The 22,535-nt window shown below is 38.4% G+C and overlaps 4 protein-coding genes across 4 annotated transcripts in view; 1 reads left to right on the top strand and 3 right to left on the bottom strand.

Annotated features, from left to right (window-relative positions):
* cacna1fa (calcium channel, voltage-dependent, L type, alpha 1F subunit a) overlaps window positions 1-6,198 on the bottom strand; it is a 29,822-nt gene extending 23,624 nt beyond the window's left edge. Inside the window, exons 1-3 of the mRNA XM_036579077.1 lie at window positions 6,102-6,198; window positions 2,235-2,461; window positions 1,138-1,242 (exon numbers count right to left, since the gene is read on the bottom strand). Of these exons, the coding sequence (XP_036434970.1) occupies window positions 1,138-1,242; window positions 2,235-2,461; window positions 6,102-6,120 (351 nt within the window). The 5' untranslated portion in view covers window positions 6,121-6,198. The remainder of the gene's footprint in view (window positions 1-1,137; window positions 1,243-2,234; window positions 2,462-6,101) is intronic.
* A 996-nt stretch (window positions 6,199-7,194) lies between these two features.
* Window positions 7,195-11,448, bottom strand: praf2 (PRA1 domain family, member 2). The gene is made up of 3 exons (XM_036579076.1): window positions 11,248-11,448; window positions 10,473-10,690; window positions 7,195-9,077 (listed from the first exon to the last, which is right to left on the bottom strand). The coding sequence occupies exons 1-3, from the start codon at window positions 11,424-11,426 to the stop codon at window positions 8,938-8,940; spliced, it is 537 nt and encodes a 178-aa protein (XP_036434969.1). The 5' UTR covers window positions 11,427-11,448; the 3' UTR covers window positions 7,195-8,937.
* Window positions 11,449-12,876: 1,428 nt separating this feature from the next.
* timm17b (translocase of inner mitochondrial membrane 17 homolog B (yeast)) lies at window positions 12,877-17,231 on the bottom strand. The gene is made up of 6 exons (XM_036579074.1): window positions 17,169-17,231; window positions 16,265-16,364; window positions 16,077-16,140; window positions 15,292-15,420; window positions 14,308-14,418; window positions 12,877-13,853 (listed from the first exon to the last, which is right to left on the bottom strand). The coding sequence occupies exons 1-6, from the start codon at window positions 17,192-17,194 to the stop codon at window positions 13,765-13,767; spliced, it is 519 nt and encodes a 172-aa protein (XP_036434967.1). The 5' UTR covers window positions 17,195-17,231; the 3' UTR covers window positions 12,877-13,764.
* Window positions 17,232-17,433: 202 nt separating this feature from the next.
* Window positions 17,434-22,322, top strand: pqbp1 (polyglutamine binding protein 1). Its single transcript, XM_036578045.1, has 7 exons — window positions 17,434-17,531; window positions 19,200-19,266; window positions 19,373-19,484; window positions 20,030-20,130; window positions 20,609-20,848; window positions 21,390-21,453; window positions 21,753-22,322. The coding sequence occupies exons 2-7, from the start codon at window positions 19,200-19,202 to the stop codon at window positions 21,919-21,921; spliced, it is 753 nt and encodes a 250-aa protein (XP_036433938.1). The 5' UTR covers window positions 17,434-17,531; the 3' UTR covers window positions 21,922-22,322.
* Window positions 22,323-22,535: the final 213 nt, after the last annotated feature.

The raw sequence follows: 22,535 nt of genomic DNA, 5'->3' as shown, positions 1-22,535 counted from the left end.
TTCCTTAATTTGTAATATAGGACAGACTCTGTTAGAGGCTAAAAAAAAAACAAGACAAGAATCGCTTTCTTTTCTTACTCTGAAAATACATGGATAATAATACACTCAACACATGAGCTGAGGATTTACACAGTTTTTGCTCCTAAGAGTGGCCTGTGTCGGGACAGATGGTGAACGTCCTGATCCTGTTTGGAGCACTTTCTCTCTCTAATGTCATTAGTGCACTACACAACCTTCACCTTAGACTAACAAGGTTTCAAACATTAGTACATAAACCAGAGCACATCACAAACATTCAGTCTAATTCATTAACATGTGTGCATTCATTGTGTACATTAACATGTGCAGAAAATGTGATGTTGAGAAACATTTTTGTGGCGTTTTTGGTTGTGTTTACTTATTTTTACTTCAATAATCAACAAAATATGTATTTTGGCCAGGGGTGCCCAAAATTTTGCATACAACTATGTACTACAGAGTTCAGCGAGAATGCTCCAAACACGTGGTCAGTAATTTACGGATTTTATTTTGCCTTAGTTCTGTTGCAGTTTTATGATAACAGCCATGTTAGTGCACTTATGCTGTATTTGAGTGCCAAAATGTTGTAGCATATTTATGCATGATTTGTGCTAAATAGCCAGTTCTTACATTTTCTGTAGCATGTTTCATTTAAGAATTTTAAATGCCTGTTTTGGCCCGTTAAAGAGCAAATGTTATTTATATTGCAACTGTGCAAATTTATATTGAAATGTGCTAGTGTGTTTCATGTGTTCATTTAGCCCACATAGCGTGAGCGTTGGATTAAAAAATGGCTAATGAAGTAGAAATGAATCAGAATAAAAATTCACCAGAGTATCACTATATTTTACCATGTTTTTTTTTGGTAATAAACGGTAAATTGTTGGTAAATAATTAAAATTTTATGTAATGTTTGTGCTGGTAAACACACAACTAATGCAGAGATAAATGGTTTTAAACATTTTTGATCAGTGTGCTACAACACTTTACGAAGATTTGCAGTGATATCTCAGCTGAACTGGTGAGAGGTCACGAGCTGTGTCAGAGGGATGAAGGAGAGGTCTTGGATAGGCCATTTTTAGTTTGTAACAAATATGGAGAGTAAAGGAGCATCATTACCAGATTGTGATTGGTGGCATTGGAATCGTCTTCAGGAAACGGCTTCGATACACCGAGGGCAACACAGTTAGCAAAGATGGCTAACAAGATAAATATATCAAAGGGCTTAAGAGACTAGGTTAAGGGGCACAAAATTACAGGCACAGAAAAGGAAAGGATTCAAGTGGGTTATGCATGTCAACAACCTGAAATCTGAGCTGAAATAAGCTGACGTTTGGTGAATTTGGCTGCACTAAAAGATAGAATGCAAAAGCTGTTGGATACAAAGTACAGTAGTAGGCAGAGGAACATCAGTTTGCTAGCATTGTCAAGTCTGCTTAGACCTAATTAGCTTATCAGGTCAACAGCTGTTGCCAGCATTTACACAAACACACATGCACACCCTGCATACACCGCCTGTCAAAAGTTTTGGGACACTTTCTAAATTTAAATTTTTGAATTGTGAAGAATAAAAGAAGTAAGAATAAAACTCCTGCAAAGGTTTCTTTGGGAGCATAAAATTTGTTAATAGTCTTGGTATATTTTGCATCACTCAGCTTCATATACAAGTGTCTTCTTTGGTATTAAAAGGTTTTGCCTGAATGATAGTTTGACAGCTTTCTTTTCCAAATTATTGTTAAAAGCACATACCAAAGGTAGTTTAAGCACCTGAAAGGTTTGTGCGTTAATGAGTGCTTCAAGGGGTGGATTACTGTTGGGCTAGTGGGCCCAGCACCCAGGGGACTCTGACTGCTGGGGGTTCTGGGGGGGTTTCGGATCATGCAAAAATTAGACCAACAAATTGCCCTTGAATATGTAATGACTACATAACTGAAACAAAGGTCCTGCTGCCCATACCTCACTGTCATATTTAAAATAATTAAAATCCCTCTAACACACAAAACGTGTACAGAAAATAATGCACATTCATTTGTTTATACACGAGTCCCCAAAGACGTTTGTTCCCGGGGGCCTGGTGAGACCACGACCTGTCCCTGGTCACAACAAGGGGATAAAAAAAGTGGGGTCTGGCATATTTTACAAAAACTGGTACAAATATTTATACATGATAAATAAAAAAGTGAACTTTTGACAGGCAGTGCATACACGCTATACACACACATACAGGGTGAAGGATATTTCCACTCCACTAGGGCGAGAGCGGCCATGCGGATGGGGTTGCTGAGAGTCAGGCAGCACAGTGCTCTGGGGGCTCGTAGTTTGGACTTATTGGCCTGCATCTGCTTCTTGGCCCCTCCAGTCCTCCTGCGGCCCCCGCCCGAGCCCGTCGAGTTGAGTGTGTCGGACTTGTGGAGGTCACCCACGAGCCCCACAGCAGCTCCATCTGAGAGAAAGGCAAAGAGGTCATTTACACTACTGTTTTAGACACTTTCAGACAATATGAAACGGCAACAAGCCAACATGAAATCCAAATGGATCTTTTTTACCTTCTTAGTTTATGTCCCTGGTCAAATGAATTCATCACAAGACAAAATTCTTCTTTTCCTGTAATCTTTGATCAAAGTGTAGTGATTTTGTCCACCTCTAAAACTCTGAAAAAACTAAAAACTGATTTTTTGGTAACGTCACTGTGCACCACTAAAAAATCATGTTTTTAATATCATGTTTCACCATCCAGAATTCATTGCATTTTAAATCACTAGGCAGAGGGGTTGACGATACATAAATGTAAAGAGATTCTTTATTATATTATGTATAAATATATAGAATCTCTTCAGATATTATATTATGTATAGATATAAAGAGATTCTTTATAGCTATACCTAATATAATTTTAAATTTAAATTTGTTGTTCCCAAAATTGAGATACTGAACATCTAAGAATGTCTAAAACCACAATTTACTGCCTAGTAAATTCCTATTCTAAAGTTATTATTATATATTACAAAGTAACAAAAAATATTCTTATGCTTATCTTAAGCAATTTCAAATTTGAACAGTAAGGTACGTGTAATGTGGAGTTAATGTAACAAGATTTTGTGATTTTCAACACCTCTATTGGTCAATTCACCATGACATTTTTAAACAGTGTAAAGCACATCTGCAGATGAACAAAAATGGAGATACATGCTTTTTTTGGACAGCAACAATAAGAAACACAGAGGACAATTAACCATGTCAAGCTGAATTTAAAATAGCCAAAGCTGCACTGTCCTTATGTAGGGATAACCTGAAACCATGCATAATACAATAAGGTTAAAAAGTGCACCCTGAATATGAATGTGCATACAAGTCCAAATAGAAAAGACATTGAACCTAATCAGAATATTAATGACAGACATATTATTCATGTTATTGATAAATAAGTGACGCTTTAAAGGAGAACCTTTATTCAATGATGTGGTATTGGTTATTTGTGTTGGCTGGGCTTCTGTACAGAGATACTCCTCTTCAATAGGCATAACAGAGGTGAACAGATCAATATAATAGTGTCAATAAGATCACCCTTTAAGAAAGCATCCTCAAACTGTTTTCTTTTAGCAGTAACTTTAAAGAGGATGTGAATTATAGATGTATAACACAGTATCAGGGAGGTTCTCTGAACTAGCTGTGCATTTATATTGCTAATTGGTGGGCATTGTGGGGAGGCAGGTGAGACAAGATATTATTGGTTAATATTGTTTTTCCCTGCCCACTGAAAGGTGAGCATTACATTTTGAGGGATATCACGATGTTCCATGATATCCTGAAAGGTCAGTTTCGATTTCAGGTTGACTTCGATCTTGATTTGTGGATTTGGATGTGCTTTTCATGGTGAAAAAGTGGGAAGAGATGATTGCAAATATCTGTGCAGGACAGGAACTACTTTTCCTTCTACACTCTCCCTCCACTACTCATACACACACTCCTATGGAGTTTTTTGTAATGGTAATCCACTATAGTTACTGTTATATCAAAACCCTGTAACTTTTCTTTTTACATCATTTGAAAACATCAGCTGCCATTTACACTGTGTGAACAGCTTATTACAAATGACCAACAAAAATGGTCCCAAATCAAATCTTGTTACCTTAACCCATATTAACTAATCATTCAAATATTTTAAATTGGTCATTCTGCCATATAGCTTTAGATACTTTTGGTAGGATCCTTATCACAGTTTCCAGTCTTTCCAGTTCCTCTACTGATTTAAATGTCACAATGTCAATTAAGAAATGGTTAAATTGGTGCACTACTGAATTCAGGCCTGACGTTTCATATTCTGACCAACTAAACATCGGCCCTATGTTAGGTTTTATTGCCAATAACGTTTACCTGAATGTACATCTCTGTCTGCAGAACATACACTTGTTATAGTGTGTTACAGTGAGTTATAGTGCGTAACAGCATTTATGTTTTTAACGTGCTTATGAACAGACATTATAATGAAAAGTGCCTTTTTAAAGCTATATAGTCTTGTTTATAAAGTGTTAGGCAAGTTACTATAACTGCTTATAAGCAATTATACAAGCTTATGCATATAGAAGCATATGGACTGGATTGGACTGATGTTTCAAACCAATATTTGATATTTATTGCATATTGTATTTATTGTATACTGGAAGAGGTGCTAAAGTGTCCATATTTTACAGATTTTACTGCATCCACAGCTCAAATAAATACATATAATTCTCCTTAAACCTAATCCAGCTGGATTTAGCTCCAATTTCTAACCTTTATAAATGTATGTGTATCGGCATCGGCAGATATGCACACGAAAAACAGTGAATATCGGCGTCAGTCCATATTCCCGTATCAGCGCATCCAATTTTAACACACAATCCCCAGGCAGTAAATCGAACATCTTTGCTGATCCAGCTGGAGCCTCAGTCCACTGATCTAGCCCAGCTTTCCCAAGCTCCAGTTACCCTGCACTGCACTGTAGGGATGTACAGATATGGAAACCGTGGGATGGTGATATATGACACTGGTCATGCACATTTCCACCAGTGTCAATACACAAACATTTATAAAACATAGAAATTAGGACTAAACACACCTGGATCATAATTGCACAGAAATAAAGCACTTATGTCTTTAGCAATAATGCAAATGCATTTAAACAAATAAAATGCAGACCTTTTTAGAGCCCAGCATCACTTAAACACTCAATACTCAATAAATACGTCATCAAAAATCAGTCTGAAATAATGGCCAAGTCTAAACCTGTCAGATGCCGATCATTTTTGTAATAATTATCCACCAATACCGATATGGTTTTGATATCAGTGTGCATCTGTAATGCACAGGTTTGAATTTTCTTACATCTGAGGTGTCATCAGCTAATAAGTCCTACTTGAGCTGAATCGGCTGTTTACCAAAGTGTGCAGGTGTGCTGCAAGACTAGAGTTGACCTAGTCAGTGCATACAGTATTATTACAGCCTAGTGAGGTCACATCTTCCTGAGATGATGGAGTGAGAATGCAGAGAAATAACCAACTGGCAAGACGGGCAGGCAGAGAAGACATATGGCCAGAGCTGGATACCTGAACAGAAAGGTGCCCTATATGGGATCTGACAGATGTGACCTAGTTCTTCTGAGTGAGGACTGCACCAGCCTCAGAGCACCTGAGAAAGCTCAAAAGCTGAAGGCCACTCAACGCATTGAGAACAATGTAAAAAATACACAGTATAAGATGTCATTATTATGATTACTGAATATTTTTAATACAGCATAGCCACAAATTAATATATTAAGGCCACGAGTTAAGTTTCTCTTAACTCGTGGCGTCAACATATTAATTCGTGATATCAATATATTAATTTGTGGCCTCAATATAGTAAATTGTGACCACGTCTTATTAAGAATAATCACCATTTCAGTTTAGGAGCTCCGTAAAAAACATGCAAAATGAACCTACGCTAAAATGAGGCCATGGCTCACATAAAGCTGATGAATCCAGTCCTCCAAACGTGGAGGACTGAATGTCCCACAGTAATTCAGTTCATTCTGTAACTTAAACCCATATGCAGGTTTAACTCACCTTTAGGCGCTGCGTCCATCTCTTCAGCTTCAGTAGACCAACTTTAATTCTCCTCACCATGAAATATTCCCCTCCTTGAGCAAACTGAAGCTCTTCTGTCTCCACGAACCATCCACAAATCCGGTCAATTCGCCTTCATTTCAATCAAAAAGTAGTCTAGTCCACCTTAAAAGGTTCTCCAGTGGCACAAGTACGTGCCAGGGTTTACATGTTCACCTGAATTTATACCTTTGAAGAACCTATGACGAAAATGAAGAGCTTGTGGTGAGTGAGAAAAAATGAGGGGAAAATGATGAACTGCCTAATGTAGGTGTTTAATATTGTTTCCTCAGGCTCCTTAGCAATTGTCTGTAGTAGGCTAAGCTTTGTGTTCTGGATTAGCCCATTTGAGCCGGTTAACGGGGATGACCATGCTGAAATCTTCTACAGGGAGGTGGGGAGAGGACGAAATTTCTAGTCGGTCAGTCAAACCTTTTTAAAAAACCTGAGGCGTTTGGTTTTCGAGGCCTGTCGCTCCATTATGAACGCAAATATTCACACAGCTAGCTAAGTTAGTTAGCCAAGTGACTGCGAAAGATGCCACAGCTATCATACATTCTGTTTAATGTAGAACGAAAACTCGAAAAAGTCAGAGAATAAAGAGACAATGTTCATACAGGCAGATGACTACGAAGCAGAAGTTAGCTTCTTATTCTAATTTTCCGTTCCGCCTTAAAAGGTGCCCCGGCTATACATACTGTTTAAGGTGGAACGACAAATTCGAGTAAGAAGTCAGAGAATAAGGTGCCTCATCTACTGAGAAGGGTAATATATTACTGACTATAGGCTGCTTAAACATTACACTCATGAAGCGACTGACAACACTTTTCTAATGCGATAAAAATAGAGACCTTTTCTAACAATGAGAAAATGAAACCCAAAATACCCTAAATAAAAACTTTATAAGGTGTACCAGCGTCTGAGTGTTAAAGCAGTGTCTTCAATATTTTTTATGAAGTGGCAAAGCGCCCCCTCCTGGAGACAAACAGAAGCACACACTGCGCATGTCTGAAAGCTCAGTGGATTTAAAATCACTTGCAAAGGATTCAAGAAATCCACGACAGGGTAACGTGTATTGTACACTTTAAATACATACTGCATGACAAAATACACAAAAGAAGAGAAGAACATGTTTTTTTTTCTTCAGGCAGACTTACAAAAGGCAGACTTGGCAAAAACAGAATACAAATAGGCACAAAATATCCTTACACCAAGATCAAGTTCATTGGATTCAAAAGAAAATAAAGTCTCCCAGCCTAAAGTGAAAATCTACAAATTTTTAAAAATATTCTGCGTAATTCAAACCTTAAGATGTGAGCCATTCAGAGCAGAAATGTGAAATCTACTGCAATTTTTACAGTGGTGGTGCAAGGAGCCAGACGTCTGAACAGTTTAATGCCTCTAAAAGCTCCCTTACAGCACACTATAGCTATGCAACAGGGTTTGGGCTGGTTTTCAAACACACTCAGGTTGTTGTAAGGAAAAACAGTACCCAGATTAAGATTCCCAGATTAAGCACTATTTTACCATAATCAAGAGTATATAAAACACAGAAGACACATTTAGGCTCACAGCTTATTTTGGAGAGTAAATAAAATGGCTATATTTACATCATAGACATCGTCACACCTGGTTCCTATCAGCACCACTGTAAAAAATCTGATTCTGTAAGTTTCTCTACAGTAAACCATTTCACATCTAACCGCTCTGGATGAATCTGTTTACACCCCAAAGACTGAGTTATGAAACTCTGAAAAAGCAGAGGAATTCCTCTTTAAATATAATCATCTGTACTGTCCTTCACTGTTTTTGAGTTATTACATGTCCTCAAAGCTGTCCTTAATGTATGAAAGGATAATACTTGAGTATTTATACAGTCTGTTTCATCATTGGGGTCTGAATGCAGACAGGTTACAGGTATGGCAAAGAGATTCAGTCTGGCATTTGAACATTCAGTAAAATAGTGTCTTTCAGACACACTGGAAGAAATAAGCTGTGCACACAATTTAACATAAAATGCTTCAGTAAAGGTACTTACATAAATCTCAACTCAAAGGATCAAATTATATAACCATCCGTAGTGTATAATTCAAATCAAATCAAAGTTAGCAAAAGAGCATTTAAGGTCTATAACATTTTCATTAACAGTGACATCTGTCTTGATTAGACTTTATGTATCATTACTGACTGTATGTCAAAAATTACAAAAGACATGGTTTGCATTATGTGGTAATGTTGGATTAAGTGCAACGGATGTGAGAAGAAAAACTTCATCTTCATTAATTGGTGAAGGTTTGTACTGATGTAAACGAGTAATGCATAATGGAGGCATTATGGGCTTACAGGCATAATCTGTATGTGTGCATCATGAACACCAAAAACAATTACAACAAAGTATATCTTTGGAAGCGATACACTTTAACACAAACAATGAATGTAAAACAATGTTAATATTTTTCCTTGCTTGCCTCAATGCAGCAAAATCACAAGCATTAAATCAAAACCTACAGTAAAATCATCTCAGACATTCACTGTAGGTCTTCATTTAACGTGGTTTTACTTGCACCTTGTCTTTAGTGAAAAGTCATTTTAAGTCCATTGTACTTCATTTAAATGTATCCCCTCCTTCCTTCCATTCATACTCCGCCCAAAATGAACCTTTTTCACCTTTTTCTAGGCCTTCCCTGAATATGTGGGGAAATATTGGCACCATAATAAAAACACATAGCTAATAATGTTGATTACGAAAGGCCCTAGAGGAAGGTTACTGAAGATTAATGTAGGTCAGAGACATACACTATGACCCTGCCTCTTGCTCTTGACCTAGTGCTTCCAGTAGCAGGCCCATGGGTGTCCTCTTCAGCCCTATGCTCTCCAACTTGTTCTCCAGTTTATTCTTTAAGCTTCTCAGCCTCACAGAGGCATGGATCAGGATCACTGAAGGAAAAGGGATGGAACAGAATTTGAACAGAAAGCATAGGAAAGACATAGACAAAGCACGTTCTTTACATAATCTTAAAGCAGGAGTGCACAACTCCAGTCCTGGAGGGACGGTGTCCAGCAAAGTTTGGTAGTTCTCCTGCTCAAACACACCCACTAAACCTGGCAATTAACAGTTGAGTTGAATCAGCGGTGTTTGAGTGGGAAAGTCATCAAACTGTCCTTGACACCAGCCTTCTAGGATTGGAGTTGTGCATCCCTGTCTTGAAGGTGTAACAATCCAACTTTATCATATTTTCATTGAATATTAGCTTCTTAATTCAGTATGCACATCTTAAAGAATACATGCAACGGACCAGAGCAAAGTACTCACTTTAATACTGATTATACTGCATAAAGCTTAATAAAAATGAAACCAGCAAGCCCACAATAGTGGCAGACCCTCTGAAAATATTGCTGCCTCTTTACCTTAAAATCGAGAGCAGTGAGGAGAAGCACACTTTCCGCATGCATATATTAGCTCAAGGAGAACATATTTGCTCATGGGTAGGGCATCATTATAAAATACTGTACTTTTCTAACATTGAATGCTCTAATAAAGCGTTTCTCAAACTAGGGGCACCACAGGGGTAGAAAAATCTCAGAAGCTCTGTCTCTATGTAGTCGTTTTTAATTCTGTTAGTGTATAAAATTTGTATACACTTTAGTATATACCAACAAATTACTATCCACAATCACTCTACACTTCCTCTTAATCTGCCATAACTCTTGTACGTGCAGGTCAGCAATAGCTTTTGTAAGACAATGTCCTTGAGAGGCCCATGACACTAAACGGGGCCTTTTAGCTTAAGAAGTGCTGTGCTAATAAAATCAAAATGGAAATATTACAATGTGAACAAAAGGTAGATTTTCAGGCACTCCTTATTTTAGCTGCATCGACAAATGTACAGAATCGATACATCACTGTAACAAACCCAATTTTATGAACTGTTACATCCGTACAAAAACTGTATCATACAGATGGATAGACAGACTTTACTGGTCCCCGAAAGAGAAATATGGGTGTTTGATTGATCCCCAGGAGGCAATATGGGAAATATGTAACAATACATTCTATTAAGAATCTGTGACAGCCAATATTGACAATAATTTGCAATGTATTTTATGTTCGTACAGGGAAATACAAGCTAATTGTCTTGAATGAGCACTTCCTCCACTAAGACATACAAAAAAGGAACATTCACAGCTTGCACTATGTCTTAGTGGATTAGGCCCAGTGCCCGACATGCAACCTGAAGAATTTGCTGCCCGTTTACAGGCTTTACCAGGCGACACCAGATTCAATCTAAACGACTCAGCAACAGAACACAACTTTAGGTGGGAGATACTAACATAGAATGGGAAAGGTGATGCCAAAGAGGAAGACGGCCACCCCTCCCAGGACGGAGAGCAGCAGATAGCTGGAGCCCAGGATAGCCACCAGACAGATAGAAGGGTGGTTTCTCCTAAAGCGTCTGATCACAGCCTTGTTCTCCGCAGCCCACACAAAGCCCAGAAACACCAGAACCACCACAACTGCCCCGAGAGTGAGCTGAAATGGCTGGAAATACCTGTGAAAGGTAAGAGTTTCAACAGTAAACATGAGGCGTAAGGTGAGAAGAGTCAAAGGAAAAGAGTATGGCATGGTATACACAAAGACAGGCTCACTTAATGCCAATAAATGGGACATATGATCTTATTGTAAGCAAAACAAGCCCTTCTGAGAAATCAAAGCACATTACATTAATCAGGTCCAAATAAAGAACAACTTTTGGAAGAACTGCATGTTTTAATTAGGATTATATCCCTTCAAACCACTTAATAGGCTTTTAAAGCAGTTTACAGTGTCTTCTAATTCAACATTTTTGCCCAGAGGTAAAATCAAGTTGCACACTGCTTTTTCCATTGCGCTTAATTGCCTCGAGCAGAGAGTAGCCCACCACAAACACCACAAAGAAAGCTTAGACCACCCCTGCCTTTTTGGTCAAAAGAAGAACCAGCATGTTTGGGCATTTTCGAAACTTAACTTTGGTCTAAAACAGCTGAATCCAGCAGGTTCTCAGTGGACAACACATCACAAGACAACAGATGTCCTGAATGGACGAACACGTCACGGTTGTTTCCTTACCCGACAAGGAGCAGCACCGCAAACGCGGATACGAAATAGTTCGTCTGGTAATACAGTAAGTTGTTAATTATCCGGTTGTTCCATCTCTCTAAATTGCGAACATCTGGCGCGGAGAATCTGGCCGAGCTCAGAAGAAAATCATCTAGGCTTCGCAAAGGCGGAGGCTGAACGTCCACCATTTTCGATGGTCGTGTAGGACTACATTACCCAGCTTGCAATGCGAAACGTTCAGCTGATTGGGCTGCAAAATTTCCACAAAAATAATGCCTAATTTTTTTCTACGTCCTTATTTTACAACTGTAGAAATATTTTTACTTTTAGTGTTAGAAATTTCCAGAATACAATTCAGGGCTGTTGACTACTGAAACATCCTGATACGTAGAAGTAACTATGTGGGAAAGGTTACGGTGTTCAGATTACTGATTTCACAAAATAAATAAATATATAAAAATATAATCTTTAACCTTAAGGACAACTTTATTAAAGCAATGTAATCAGATTAATTTCCGTTATTTTTGGATTACTTGCCTTTTTTTTAAGTCATTCAATTAAATAAAAACAAGAAAAAAATAATTTCAACAAGACAGCATTTATAAAACAAAATGACGTCATCATTTTCTTAACTCTGTGTGCTATTTGTACATCTATTTGGAAATATTATAAAATATTTTGGTGAAGATAATCAGGTATTCAAAAAAAGCATGTTTAAATAATTAAGAACATTAAATAAATGATGTATGATCTTCTACTGTTTTAAAATGACACTGTGGTGTAGAAACGCAGAGGTGAGGACATAAGCACATAAGGACATACTGTGTCTCACAGAAATGGCCACTGATCAGATGTTTAGCAAACTGGGGCAATTTTAGTACATATAAGAGACAAATTTGACAAATGACAAACTTGCTAAATGTAAGCTGATAGATTTGTACAGTGTAAGTTGTGTGAGTTATTGTTCTGTAGACCAACTGATAGCATGTTAATGCTGCACTATGTAAGATTTGGGGATTTGGACCTCTCTGGTACAAATATTTAATTGCATGCAACATGCAGAAGACCTGACTTTTAAATGATTATTTCAGGCTTTACAGGGTGACTCGCAGCAGCGCGCGCACACACACACACACACACACACACACACACACACACACACACACATTTAACTTGTTTTCTTCCTGACTCATCAATGCTACTTCTTTCAGTTTTAACAACCTTTGATAGCTTTAAACTGTTTATGCTTAAGACTCCTGTGCCTAAAGCTCTCCACAAGGGAGCTGTTAACACTAAAGTATGTTTTCTCTGCATCATTGAAAGAGAGGAAACTGATTGCTGAACTAACAGTGGACTTTAAGTTTCTATGTTTTCTGAATGGTTCACTATAAAGCTGCAACATACAAAGTAAACAATATGCTACTTGAATGTCATACGAGCTTCAGAAGTCTGTATTTAAGCCACAGATGCCATAAGTTGCATTAAACCCAATGTGAGACAAGTCCCAATTTAAATAATGAAGTCTGAAGTTTGTGTAGATGAATGAAGTTTCATCTGGACGCATATCATGTACGCGTATCATATGTATGTAAACTATATTAACGTCTGCTGCTTTAACAAAAACTTGAACACTCCAGATAAGTCAACCATAAAACACTTTATTTATACATCAACATTCTCTTATTCCTATCAATAGTTTACCATAAATAAATAACGCGTCAACAAAAACGACTAAAACAGACATGACTTAAGTCCCTTCCCCTCAACCTAAAATCAAAGAGATAATAAATGAAGGGCAAAAAATGGAAAGAGTGAAGTTTAGGATGAAGGTATGCAAGAGTACATTGTACAGTGAAAATGTGATTTAGGAGCAACTAATTTTTAAATAACCAGCTTTCCGATGTGATGTGAGAAGTGAAGATGACAAATATTCAGGTGGTGGAGGTCCTTTTAACAAAATAGATGTAAAATTCCTCAAATATAAAGATGTGATTTTCCTGTTTGTAGCACTGAATGTTTTGTTTTAAAAAACTACATCTATATTGAGGCATATTGATGCAACACTACTTATTTAGCGTAGTATTCTAATGCATCATTTTGTCAGTATCATCTTAACAATAGTGGTCAAAGTGATACTCCCTCCAACGTCTGACTATGGATATGGATTTTGCTGTTGTTTTGTCAGCTCATTTTCTAAACTGAATAAATGAATTGCCTACACAATCATACAAATAATAATAATGATAATAATAATCATATTGATATTCACATTATGCACCTTAGCAAACAAAAGCTGCTAGAACTTCCCTGTTCAATAAGAACAAATACTGAAGTGTATATCACAGCTCATACATAAATAATATAAATGACTTACTGCCCCTGAGCAATTACCATATATGCAGACTTCAGGGAGGATAAGGTGAAGAGGCAAGTTGTCTCCAGAGGGCACCTTAACAATTGTGAAGGTTGAAGATAGTAAAACCTCCCAGTCTGCAGAGTCACAGTCACCATAACAACATGCTAAGTTTACTGGTATTGTCCATAGCCACGACTGTCTTGCCCGTGGCCCCCGTCTTTAGGAGGAAGCTGGCTAGGGTCCTCCAGAAATGGACTCGCTGGAGAAGGAAGGAAAGTGTGAACAAAAAGCAATGTTAGCACTTCAGTCTCAAGCCCTACTTGAGCTGGATAAGTTTTGACCTAGGAAGGCCTGACAGCCTGACAGTACTAACTGAGGTGTGAATGTCCTTCTGTAATCAAGTGAATCCAGAGCCCCCTCAGTAACAGTAGTCTTGTTCCAGTTCACCTCACACTAATGGAATAACGAAATCCGCTGGACACCGCTGTGCGGTGCATTGTTATTATTACTGAAAGTGGAGCCTGTTGCGTAATGCTGAGGTGAACATCCAGACAATGTGGTGATTGGGAGAAATTACATAGTGACTTATAATAACTCATACTAATTGCACTCTTTACACTAAACACACACACACACACACACACACACACACACACACACACACACACACACACACACAAAAAAAAGCTGTATTAAGTGATGTTAAGACTTACGGTTCTGGAACTGCTGTGCTGTGTATCTGGTGAGTAGGATGCCAAAGCCCTCAATCAGGGCCAGCAGAATTCCCCCCATCATGGCAGAGCCAACCATGGCCAACGGCCCACCTGAGAAAACCAACACACACGAGCTAAATGGGCAAAATCAAATTTAGAAAATCACCAGATCTCAGATCTTCTTACTTCCAGGAAATGATGTCATTGTGCTTAATAGTGTGCAAAATTGTAGGGCTGTATATGATCGCTGGTGGGACAAAAGCTTCTATTTTGAAAATCTGAAAAATTAGCTGCCCTTTACATTATAGAAATGGAAACAGAACATTAGAAAATACCGGAATAAATATCCAATAAATATTGGAATAAATAATTTCAGTATAAACTTCCATTTCATATTTTTTCCTCACTCCCCTGTAAAGTTACAACAAGGTTTTATTCTGACAGAGACGGTATAGAGTATACACAGAGTATACAGGGACCTTAAAAAGTGACATCTCTTTGCCTTAAAAATAAGCTATTAAAAAAAGTTTAAGAAAAAAGTTACAAATAAAAGCACTGTGATATACATAATATATACCAGAATATCAATATTTTTCATATCATTTTAAAGCAAAATTACTTTCACTTTTGTAGCCTTGTAACTTCATGTGTACACCATCTATTGGCCACTTCCTCAATTATTTAGCATATCTGAGATGGTTAGTCAGGAAGCTGTGTGTGATTTCCCATAGATAAACTGACCCTATTTAAAGTTGTATAGGTTCACAATGCATGGAGCCCATTGTGGTACTTTTATGGAATGATTTTTTTTGCACTTGTGCACCGTTATCTCTAAGGAGGCCAATAATTTCATCAGCTGCATAAGTGAAGATATAAGTGGTCTAATAACACTGTGGGCCACAGTTTGATTGCCCCTCCTGTGCTGCCAGTAGTTGACTGCTGTCTGCAGTCACTAGTGCTGTTGTAATGCCGTTAAACACTCACTGCGTGCTGCCAAGATGGCTCCGGTCATGGCTCCACTAGTGATTGAGTTCCAGGGGTCCTCTTTCCCCCTCAGTCGGACCAGGCCACAGTCTATTGTGGAGAAGAGCCCTCCCCATACTGCAAAACTACCTGTAACACACAGCCATTTCAGTACAGATCAGAGCTTTTATTTCACTTGAATTCAAGCAGTAACAGCTATGCAATAAAGCAATTTTTACAGGAAAGGAAGTTGGTGTGGTGATATTTTAAGCAGCATGTACACAGAGACATCATTCTAAATGGCATCCCAAACACTGTTTTCCATGTAATAGCTATAATGTGGAGACAGGCGGCAACACAGCTCTACACGTCACTGATACAGCCAAGATAACTAAAGCACTTAAAAAATACATACATACATACATTATATATATATATATATATATATATATATATATATATATATATATATATATATATATACACACACACACACACAGGGTAAGTATTGGCAGCGACTTCATGATACGATATTAATTTCAATATGAGCTTCACAGTACATACTACAACTTAAGCTCCACTATACGATAAATATTGTGGAATAAGCTTCATTATATGATACACTGCTGATTTGTGCCAGCTCTTATTCATTACTAGTAACATGTAACATGAACATTTCTGGATCAAGTACTCAGTGGAGTGAAATACTGATCCACTCTATGAATTCAGGTCAGTCCCTGCATCTCTGCTATAGAAGGAAAACAAAGAGGCAGCAGTAGAACAGAGAGCACAAAAGACAAACTCACCTCCAATCTGAGGTGCTCTAATTCTCACAGCGTTCGCACTCCCTTTCAGTCGGTGTCGTACGCCCTGAGAAACAGAGGCAATTTTTCAGAATCCTGATAAACTCAACATGAAATAACTTAAAAAATAAAAGATAATATATCTATAATATAATATAACTTATGTTTTTATTCAGGTCACTGAAACGTACCACAGGCGCATTCCTGAAGCCTTTGATGGACTGAAACACCCCCCCACCTATGGCCCCCATCGTAAACGCACCACCACAGTCATCTACTATTCTCCATGGACTGAGAGAGAGAGAGAGAGAGAGAGAGAGAGAGTGTACAAATAAAGAGAGATAGGGTAGGAGTGGGAGAGAGACAAAGAAAAATAGAGGAAGAAGTATAAGACAGGGAAAAAGAGAGAAAGGAGTGAGAGAGAGAAACAGAAGACAGAAGGACAAAGACAAAGGGAGTCAGAAAACAGCAAGAAAACAAAAAAGGAAGAGAGCAAGAGAGTGAGGTAAAAGAGAGAAAGAAGAATGCAGTGAGAGAGAAATCAAAGACAGAAGCAGGACGCAGATGGACAGCAGAAAGAGCAAGAGAAAAAAGAAAATAGTGAACAAATGAGACGAAAACGAGAGAGAGAGAGAGAGGAGAGAGAGAGAGAGAGAGAGAGAGAGATTGACATGACAGCATCGTTAACTTAACAAGCTTTGTTTACTGAACTGAGGGAGAGTAAATGAGACGGCATGAATGAAATCCTTAATCTCTGCACTTGCTGCATTTGAACAGACAGGGAAATGTCTTGAGAAGCTTTTATAAGTCACTCTGTATCAGTATTAAATGACCCGGCTAACTGAGGGAATCCGCTCTGTGAAACGGTCAGCTGCGTTTGTTTGATAGCTACATCTATTGAACGTTATCTCCTCGACCCTGAAGTGTTTATGTGCTGCTAAGTTAGCTCCGCTGGCTAACTACGGGAGCTAATGGAAGACGCGCAGACACGGGCGAGGAGGCCGCGTCCTCTAAGGAGCTATTTTAAACCTCTGTTTTTGGCGTGACGAGTCGGTCTACTCGAGGAGTAAAGCTGTCACAGAAGTTGTACTTTACCAAGGTTCACGGGCATATTCCTCCATGATCGACTGCTGACGTCAGTGCCCTGACGCAGCTGCCTGCTGGGCTATTTAGCGCCATCTGCTGTCGAGGACTGATGTTCTCTCTTTTTCAGCTTCAAACACAACTAGTGCGTTGCAAATTATAATACATTTATTTTTGAAAAGCAGCACACCCAAATACGACGCAGTGCTCACATGTCCGAGATAAAATGAGAAAATCCAGACCACTCAGCCATCACTGAGCGCTGTACTGCTCCTTCCGAGACCACTAGGGGGCGGCGCGTGACGTCATTCGGTGCGACGAGTGAAGCTGTTTGCCTCCTTTGAATGAGACGCTAGAAGTGTGTGGCTTTTAAAGGTAAATAAAGCTAATATTTAATTAATTTATTAGTTTTTACAAGTTGTGTACATGTGACGCGTATCTTCTGTCAGTTTGCGTAGTTATCCAGCTACAGTATTGCTGACAGTAGCTTAAAAAGCAGCCCGGTGAAGCTAACTAAGCTAACTCATGGCTAACTGTAAAGGCTGGGGTTGGTGTTTGGCTGTTTTGTAGCTATTGAGTCTGCAAAATAACACCCTTAATGCTTAATACCCTTAAAAGTGCAGCGGCTGATTCAAAGTTGGGTCACACCAACAGGGAGGATATGTTTTTCAGCAGGTGTTTCGAAAACTGATAGGAAGATCTATGCTTTATTCTAGAATGACACTCTTTATGTTGTACATGTAATTGCAACTTGGAGCAAGCCTGTTAAAAATAGCGTTATCTGTTGGAAGAAGGCTTGGATGCCTTCAAATAAGTATTTGCTGCTAAATAAAGACAAAGAGGTTTCTTATAAACTTATCCACCAAATTTATCCAGTAAAATCCATTTTGGTATCAAGATTTAAGGTGCCGGTTGATATAAACTGTACTTTTTGTGTTTTACAGCCAAAAATACTTTTTCACAAAGCCTGTTATGGCTGTGTGACCACACTCGAAGACCATGGCACAGTACTTGAAGCTTTGTCTTGGACTTTTATAGTGATTTTAACTTTATTTAGAAAATGATTTATTTTAGGTTTATAAATTATGGAAATAATTGAAAAATTATTAGAAAAAATGTAATATACATTTACATTTATGGCATTTGGCAGACGCTCTTATCCAGAGTGACTTACAATGTAATCATTTTTACACAGGTAGGCGAAGGTAGTGTTAGGAGTCTTGCCCAAGGACTCTTACTGGTATAGTATAGGGTGCTTACCCAGGCAGGGGATTGAACCCCAGTCTACAGCATAGAAGGCAGAGTTGTGTCATTTGAAATCTTTATCTACCTCCTGCTATTAAAAAAAAAAACTGAGAAAACCTGCAACCTGTGTTCTAATTTTGGAATTTTTGAGTAAGTAATCTGTTTTATAATATCATACCTAGATTCTCTTATTTCCTTTCTTTTCTTGATATTTCCACTTATCCACCCAGCCACCCATCAACCCACTCATCCACCCATCATCCAACTTATCCAACCAGCCATCCATCAACCCACTCATCCACTCATCCTCCACTCATCCACCCATCAACCCACTCATCTACCTATCCATCCATCCACCCACAATTTTATTGTAGTTTATTGTAGCCATATGAGCTCATGATTGAACCTTTGCATATTTAACCAAACAAAACACTAGTGATGGTCTAAAGGCTTAAACATTTCCTTGTTGTAGTATGAGTTCAGATGAAGATACATTTACCACTGAGTGTAACTTTTAATAGCAATAATGTGATGGTGGTTAGACATTTGACAAAATAACTTCCTTGATGGCAGAGCATTCTTAATTTATCTTGCTAAGCCAATGTTACTCTGCATCTCTAAACAAAAGTCTTTGGTGAAACTGTAACTTGTTTGACTAGAATGCAGTGATGGACTTATTATACCTTATATACCTTATTATTGTATACCAGCACGTGTCTGTCACGGATCACAGCTTTTGTCAAATTACTAATGGTGGTTTGCCAGATATTCAATCAGTGTTTTTTTGTGCTTCCCCAGATGCCTCTGCCACCAGCTCTTCTGGCTCGTTTGGCCAAGAGAGGAATCCTGAAACAGTCAGAGCATGGTAAGATGTCAGTTCACATTGTCAAGCCACTGCACTTCTTGACTTAGCATTAACTTTTTCACCTGTGACTGACTGGATGTATATGCTTGTCTCTTCCTGTCATTAGAAACTGAAGAGGAAATCATCGCAGAGGACTATGATGACAACAATGTAGACTACGAAGCCACAAGGATCGAAAATTTACCCACTAACTGGTACAAAGTTCTGGATCCCACCAGGTAAGTGGTCCAGACTGTAATAGATTTATAATAACGGTTTTCACATGATCACATGAGCACTCCTAAATATATAGATATATTCTCATGACTAAATATAAGCAAGCAGTACTGTTTTTCACTACTGCTATGTGGATCTATATGTACTGAATATATAAACCTAAATAACAGAGTGTGAACATTTGGTCTAAAAACCTTCTCCTTTGTGACCCCCTCATCCAAACCTTTGACCCACATTTTACATTTACATGTGCCCTTACCTATAAATAGCAATACGTTATCTGTCAAAGCTTGGGAACATTCTGCTACCAGAAACTTCTGCGTTTGAAAAAACATCCATAGTTAATTTTATTGCTGCATACACCATGCTCAACAGCTCTTTGCTGATGGATCTACATAGAAATTATAATCTGTCCAATTGGAAGGAAAAATAGTTTTGCATCACTCCATGGCATGTGTTTCCGCAGCTTTACTTTCCTTCAGTGCTTCCTTTGTATAATTCAGAAATGAATATCTAGTGACACAGAGTCCTTTGTGTTTGTCCTCAGTGGCCTTCCGTACTACTGGAATGTGGAGACAGACTTGGTGTCCTGGTTGTCCCCCAATGACCCTGCTGCAGTCATCACTAAAGCGGTCAAGAAGCAGAGAGGTAAAGAGCTGAAGGAAGAAGTGCCTCAATATAATCACTCTAAAATTCATGATTTCACCCAATGACACAGAAGTAATGTGCTGCTCAAATTTGGTTCTTGATGTTCCCAAACTGCCTATTTTGCATGTTTGAGATGCTGCTCTGATGAGATGCTGCTTCATGCACATGACCGTTCAAAAGTTTGGAATCACTGTTTCCAATAATATGAGCCCTGTAAAATGATTCTAATATGATGCTATAACTTCTTATGTTTCAAATAATCTGAGCAGGGCCATTGAAGATTCAGTAATCATTGAGAAAGAAATATGACATTGATGATGATAACTTAAAAACTTTTTAAAAACTATTTGTATTGTATTGATAATTATGGTATGGCTTTCAAAAAACTAGAAGTATTGAATGGAAAATAAAAATACCTCCTGGCATCGAGTGTATAATGGTTAACATAATATGTGTCCTAACTTGTGCTTTTTCTTAGTGGAGATTGTGGATGAACGAGGGGATGGTCACCATGAGAAGTCGGAGAGAGAGCGAGAACGTGAACGAGAGCGAGAGAGAGAGCGTGACCGGGACAGAGACAGGGAGCGAGAGAGAGACGATGGGCGGGACAGAGACAGGGACAGGGATCGGGACCGGGACAGAGACAGAGAGAGAGACAGGGACAGAGACAGACGAGTGAGAAGAGAGGACAGCGGCCCATACAACAAATCAAAGAGAGGTAACCAGTGCATTTCTAAGCATACACTTGAAGCAGAAGGGTAATGTTTTTGACAGGGTTTCTCATACGAATGAATGCTAGCAGGGACCAGCTAGCATCATGAAAATGCAACGTTTCTGATAATGAATGAATGATAGCAGGGATCAGTTGGCATTATGAAATGCTGTTGTTTTTGACCACATTTATAATGATAAAGAAATGCTAGTAGGGACCATTTAGCATTAACATTATGAAACATTAACATTAGCAACATGAAAATGCTGGCGAATTTGACAACATTTATGACAAGGAATGGACATTGGCCGGGACTTGTTTGCATTCTAACAATGCTTGAGTTTCTGACAACATTATTGACAACTAATAAACACTAATGTGAACCGGTTACTATTTTACATATGAGATTATGCTAGTGTATTTAGTGCTAGTCATGTTAGAATGTTAAACGTGTCCTTTAAACCTGATATTATTTCTGCTTCAACCTGTAGTCCTCAAAAAGCATGATTGAACTCAGGCTCTTCATCTCTTTATTCTTTTTATATAGGGGGAAGCCGAAAGCAGGAAGAGATGGATCCCATGGATCCTAGTGCCTACTCAGACGCTCCAAGGTAAGAACAGAATTTACTTACATTTATACAGTGTATCTTTTTTTTTATCTGGATTATGTGTTCCCCCTATACTTGTGTTCTCTGGCAATAAAATAAGCAATTTTATGATTTGAATTGATCGTCAATTCAAATCATAGTCGATTTATCTTGTGCGCACAGTTCCATCTGACAGAAAAAAGGTTTTATAAAAGAGGATTTTTGGGGTTCTTCAGTCAGAGATTTACAGCCTTATTGTAGATCAGCACTCTAGTCTGATGTATAACCACTCTTGTATGTTCTGCTGATGTTTGTGTCTACAGAGGCTCGTGGTCCACTGGTCTGCCTAAGCGTAATGAAGCTAAAACAGGAGCAGACACCACAGCAGCAGGACCCCTGTTCCAGCAGAGGCCATACCCCAGCCCTGGAGCCGTGCTGAGGGCCAACGCTGAGCTCACCAGACGTCTGGAGGAGGAGGAAGATGATGACTGAGCAGGAACACAGCAGCCATAGAGCCTTTCTAACAACTCGGGGAGTAATAAATATCAACATGTGGCAATAGAAAACACATACCATTTTTAAAACTATACACATAACTATGATAACTCTGGCTCACAAAAGGGCTGAAAAAAAGTTTATAAAGGCTCTATAGGGTTACTTGCTGTATTAATATGCCACACTTGTAATGGCAACCCCACATATGTCCTGGTTTGATGGTCTCTTGCTGGTATGCCCGATTGACATTCAGTGCATTTGTAAATATACATTGTATTATACATTTTGTAGTAAGACAATGCAGTGCTTCTTTTAACTGTGAATGTTCTGGAAGATATTAATGTAAAAAGGAACTGTTTTATTTCCTGGCAAATTAAACCTTTTTTGCATAAACACAAGTTATAATTTGTATTTTAAGAAAATCTTCAATGTAGGTCATTTGAGTTTTATTATAAAATGGCAGGCAGTATAAGATGAAAGAGCATTACAGCCACTCTGGGACTGGCTCTAGGTTTTTGAACAGAGAGTTGTAGTGTTGCTATTTTTTGAAAACCTTTGTAGAAGCAGTATTAGATTCAGCTTTAAAAACCTACTTTGAATTCTGGTTGATG

The sequence above is a fragment of the Colossoma macropomum genome, unplaced genomic scaffold (genome assembly GCF_904425465.1).
Source record: "Colossoma macropomum unplaced genomic scaffold, Colossoma_macropomum, whole genome shotgun sequence".
NCBI classification, from domain to species: domain Eukaryota; kingdom Metazoa; phylum Chordata; class Actinopteri; order Characiformes; family Serrasalmidae; genus Colossoma; species Colossoma macropomum.
This window is presented reverse-complemented; position numbering and strand designations above follow the sequence as displayed.

What these genes read in the sequence shown, in the direction of transcription:
- pqbp1 (XM_036578045.1), top strand. Translation starts at nt 19,200, where the DNA reads ATGCCTCTGCCACCAGCTCTTCTGGCTCGTTTGGCCAAGAGAGGAATC. An exon ending in CCTGAAACAGTCAGAGCATG is followed by an intron (nt 19,267 to 19,372) that starts GTAAGATGTCAG and finishes TCCTGTCATTAG; the next exon opens with AAACTGAAGAGGAAATCATC. An exon ending in ATACAACAAATCAAAGAGAG is followed by an intron (nt 20,849 to 21,389) that starts GTAACCAGTGCA and finishes CTTTTTATATAG; the next exon opens with GGGGAAGCCGAAAGCAGGAA.
- praf2 (XM_036579076.1), bottom strand. Translation starts at nt 11,426, where the DNA reads ATGGTGGACGTTCAGCCTCCGCCTTTGCGAAGCCTAGATGATTTTCTT. An exon ending in GCGGTGCTGCTCCTTGTCGG is followed by an intron (nt 10,691 to 11,247) that starts GTAAGGAAACAA and finishes TACCTTTCACAG; the next exon opens with GTATTTCCAGCCATTTCAGC. An exon ending in CATCACCTTTCCCATTCTAT is followed by an intron (nt 9,078 to 10,472) that starts GTTAGTATCTCC and finishes CTTTTCCTTCAG; the next exon opens with TGATCCTGATCCATGCCTCT.
- timm17b (XM_036579074.1), bottom strand. Translation starts at nt 17,194, where the DNA reads ATGGAGGAATATGCCCGTGAACCTTG. An exon ending in GCTTCAGGAATGCGCCTGTG is followed by an intron (nt 16,141 to 16,264) that starts GTACGTTTCAGT and finishes TCTGTTTCTCAG; the next exon opens with GGCGTACGACACCGACTGAA. An exon ending in AGCCATCTTGGCAGCACGCA is followed by an intron (nt 14,419 to 15,291) that starts GTGAGTGTTTAA and finishes TGGTTTTCTCAG; the next exon opens with GTGGGCCGTTGGCCATGGTT.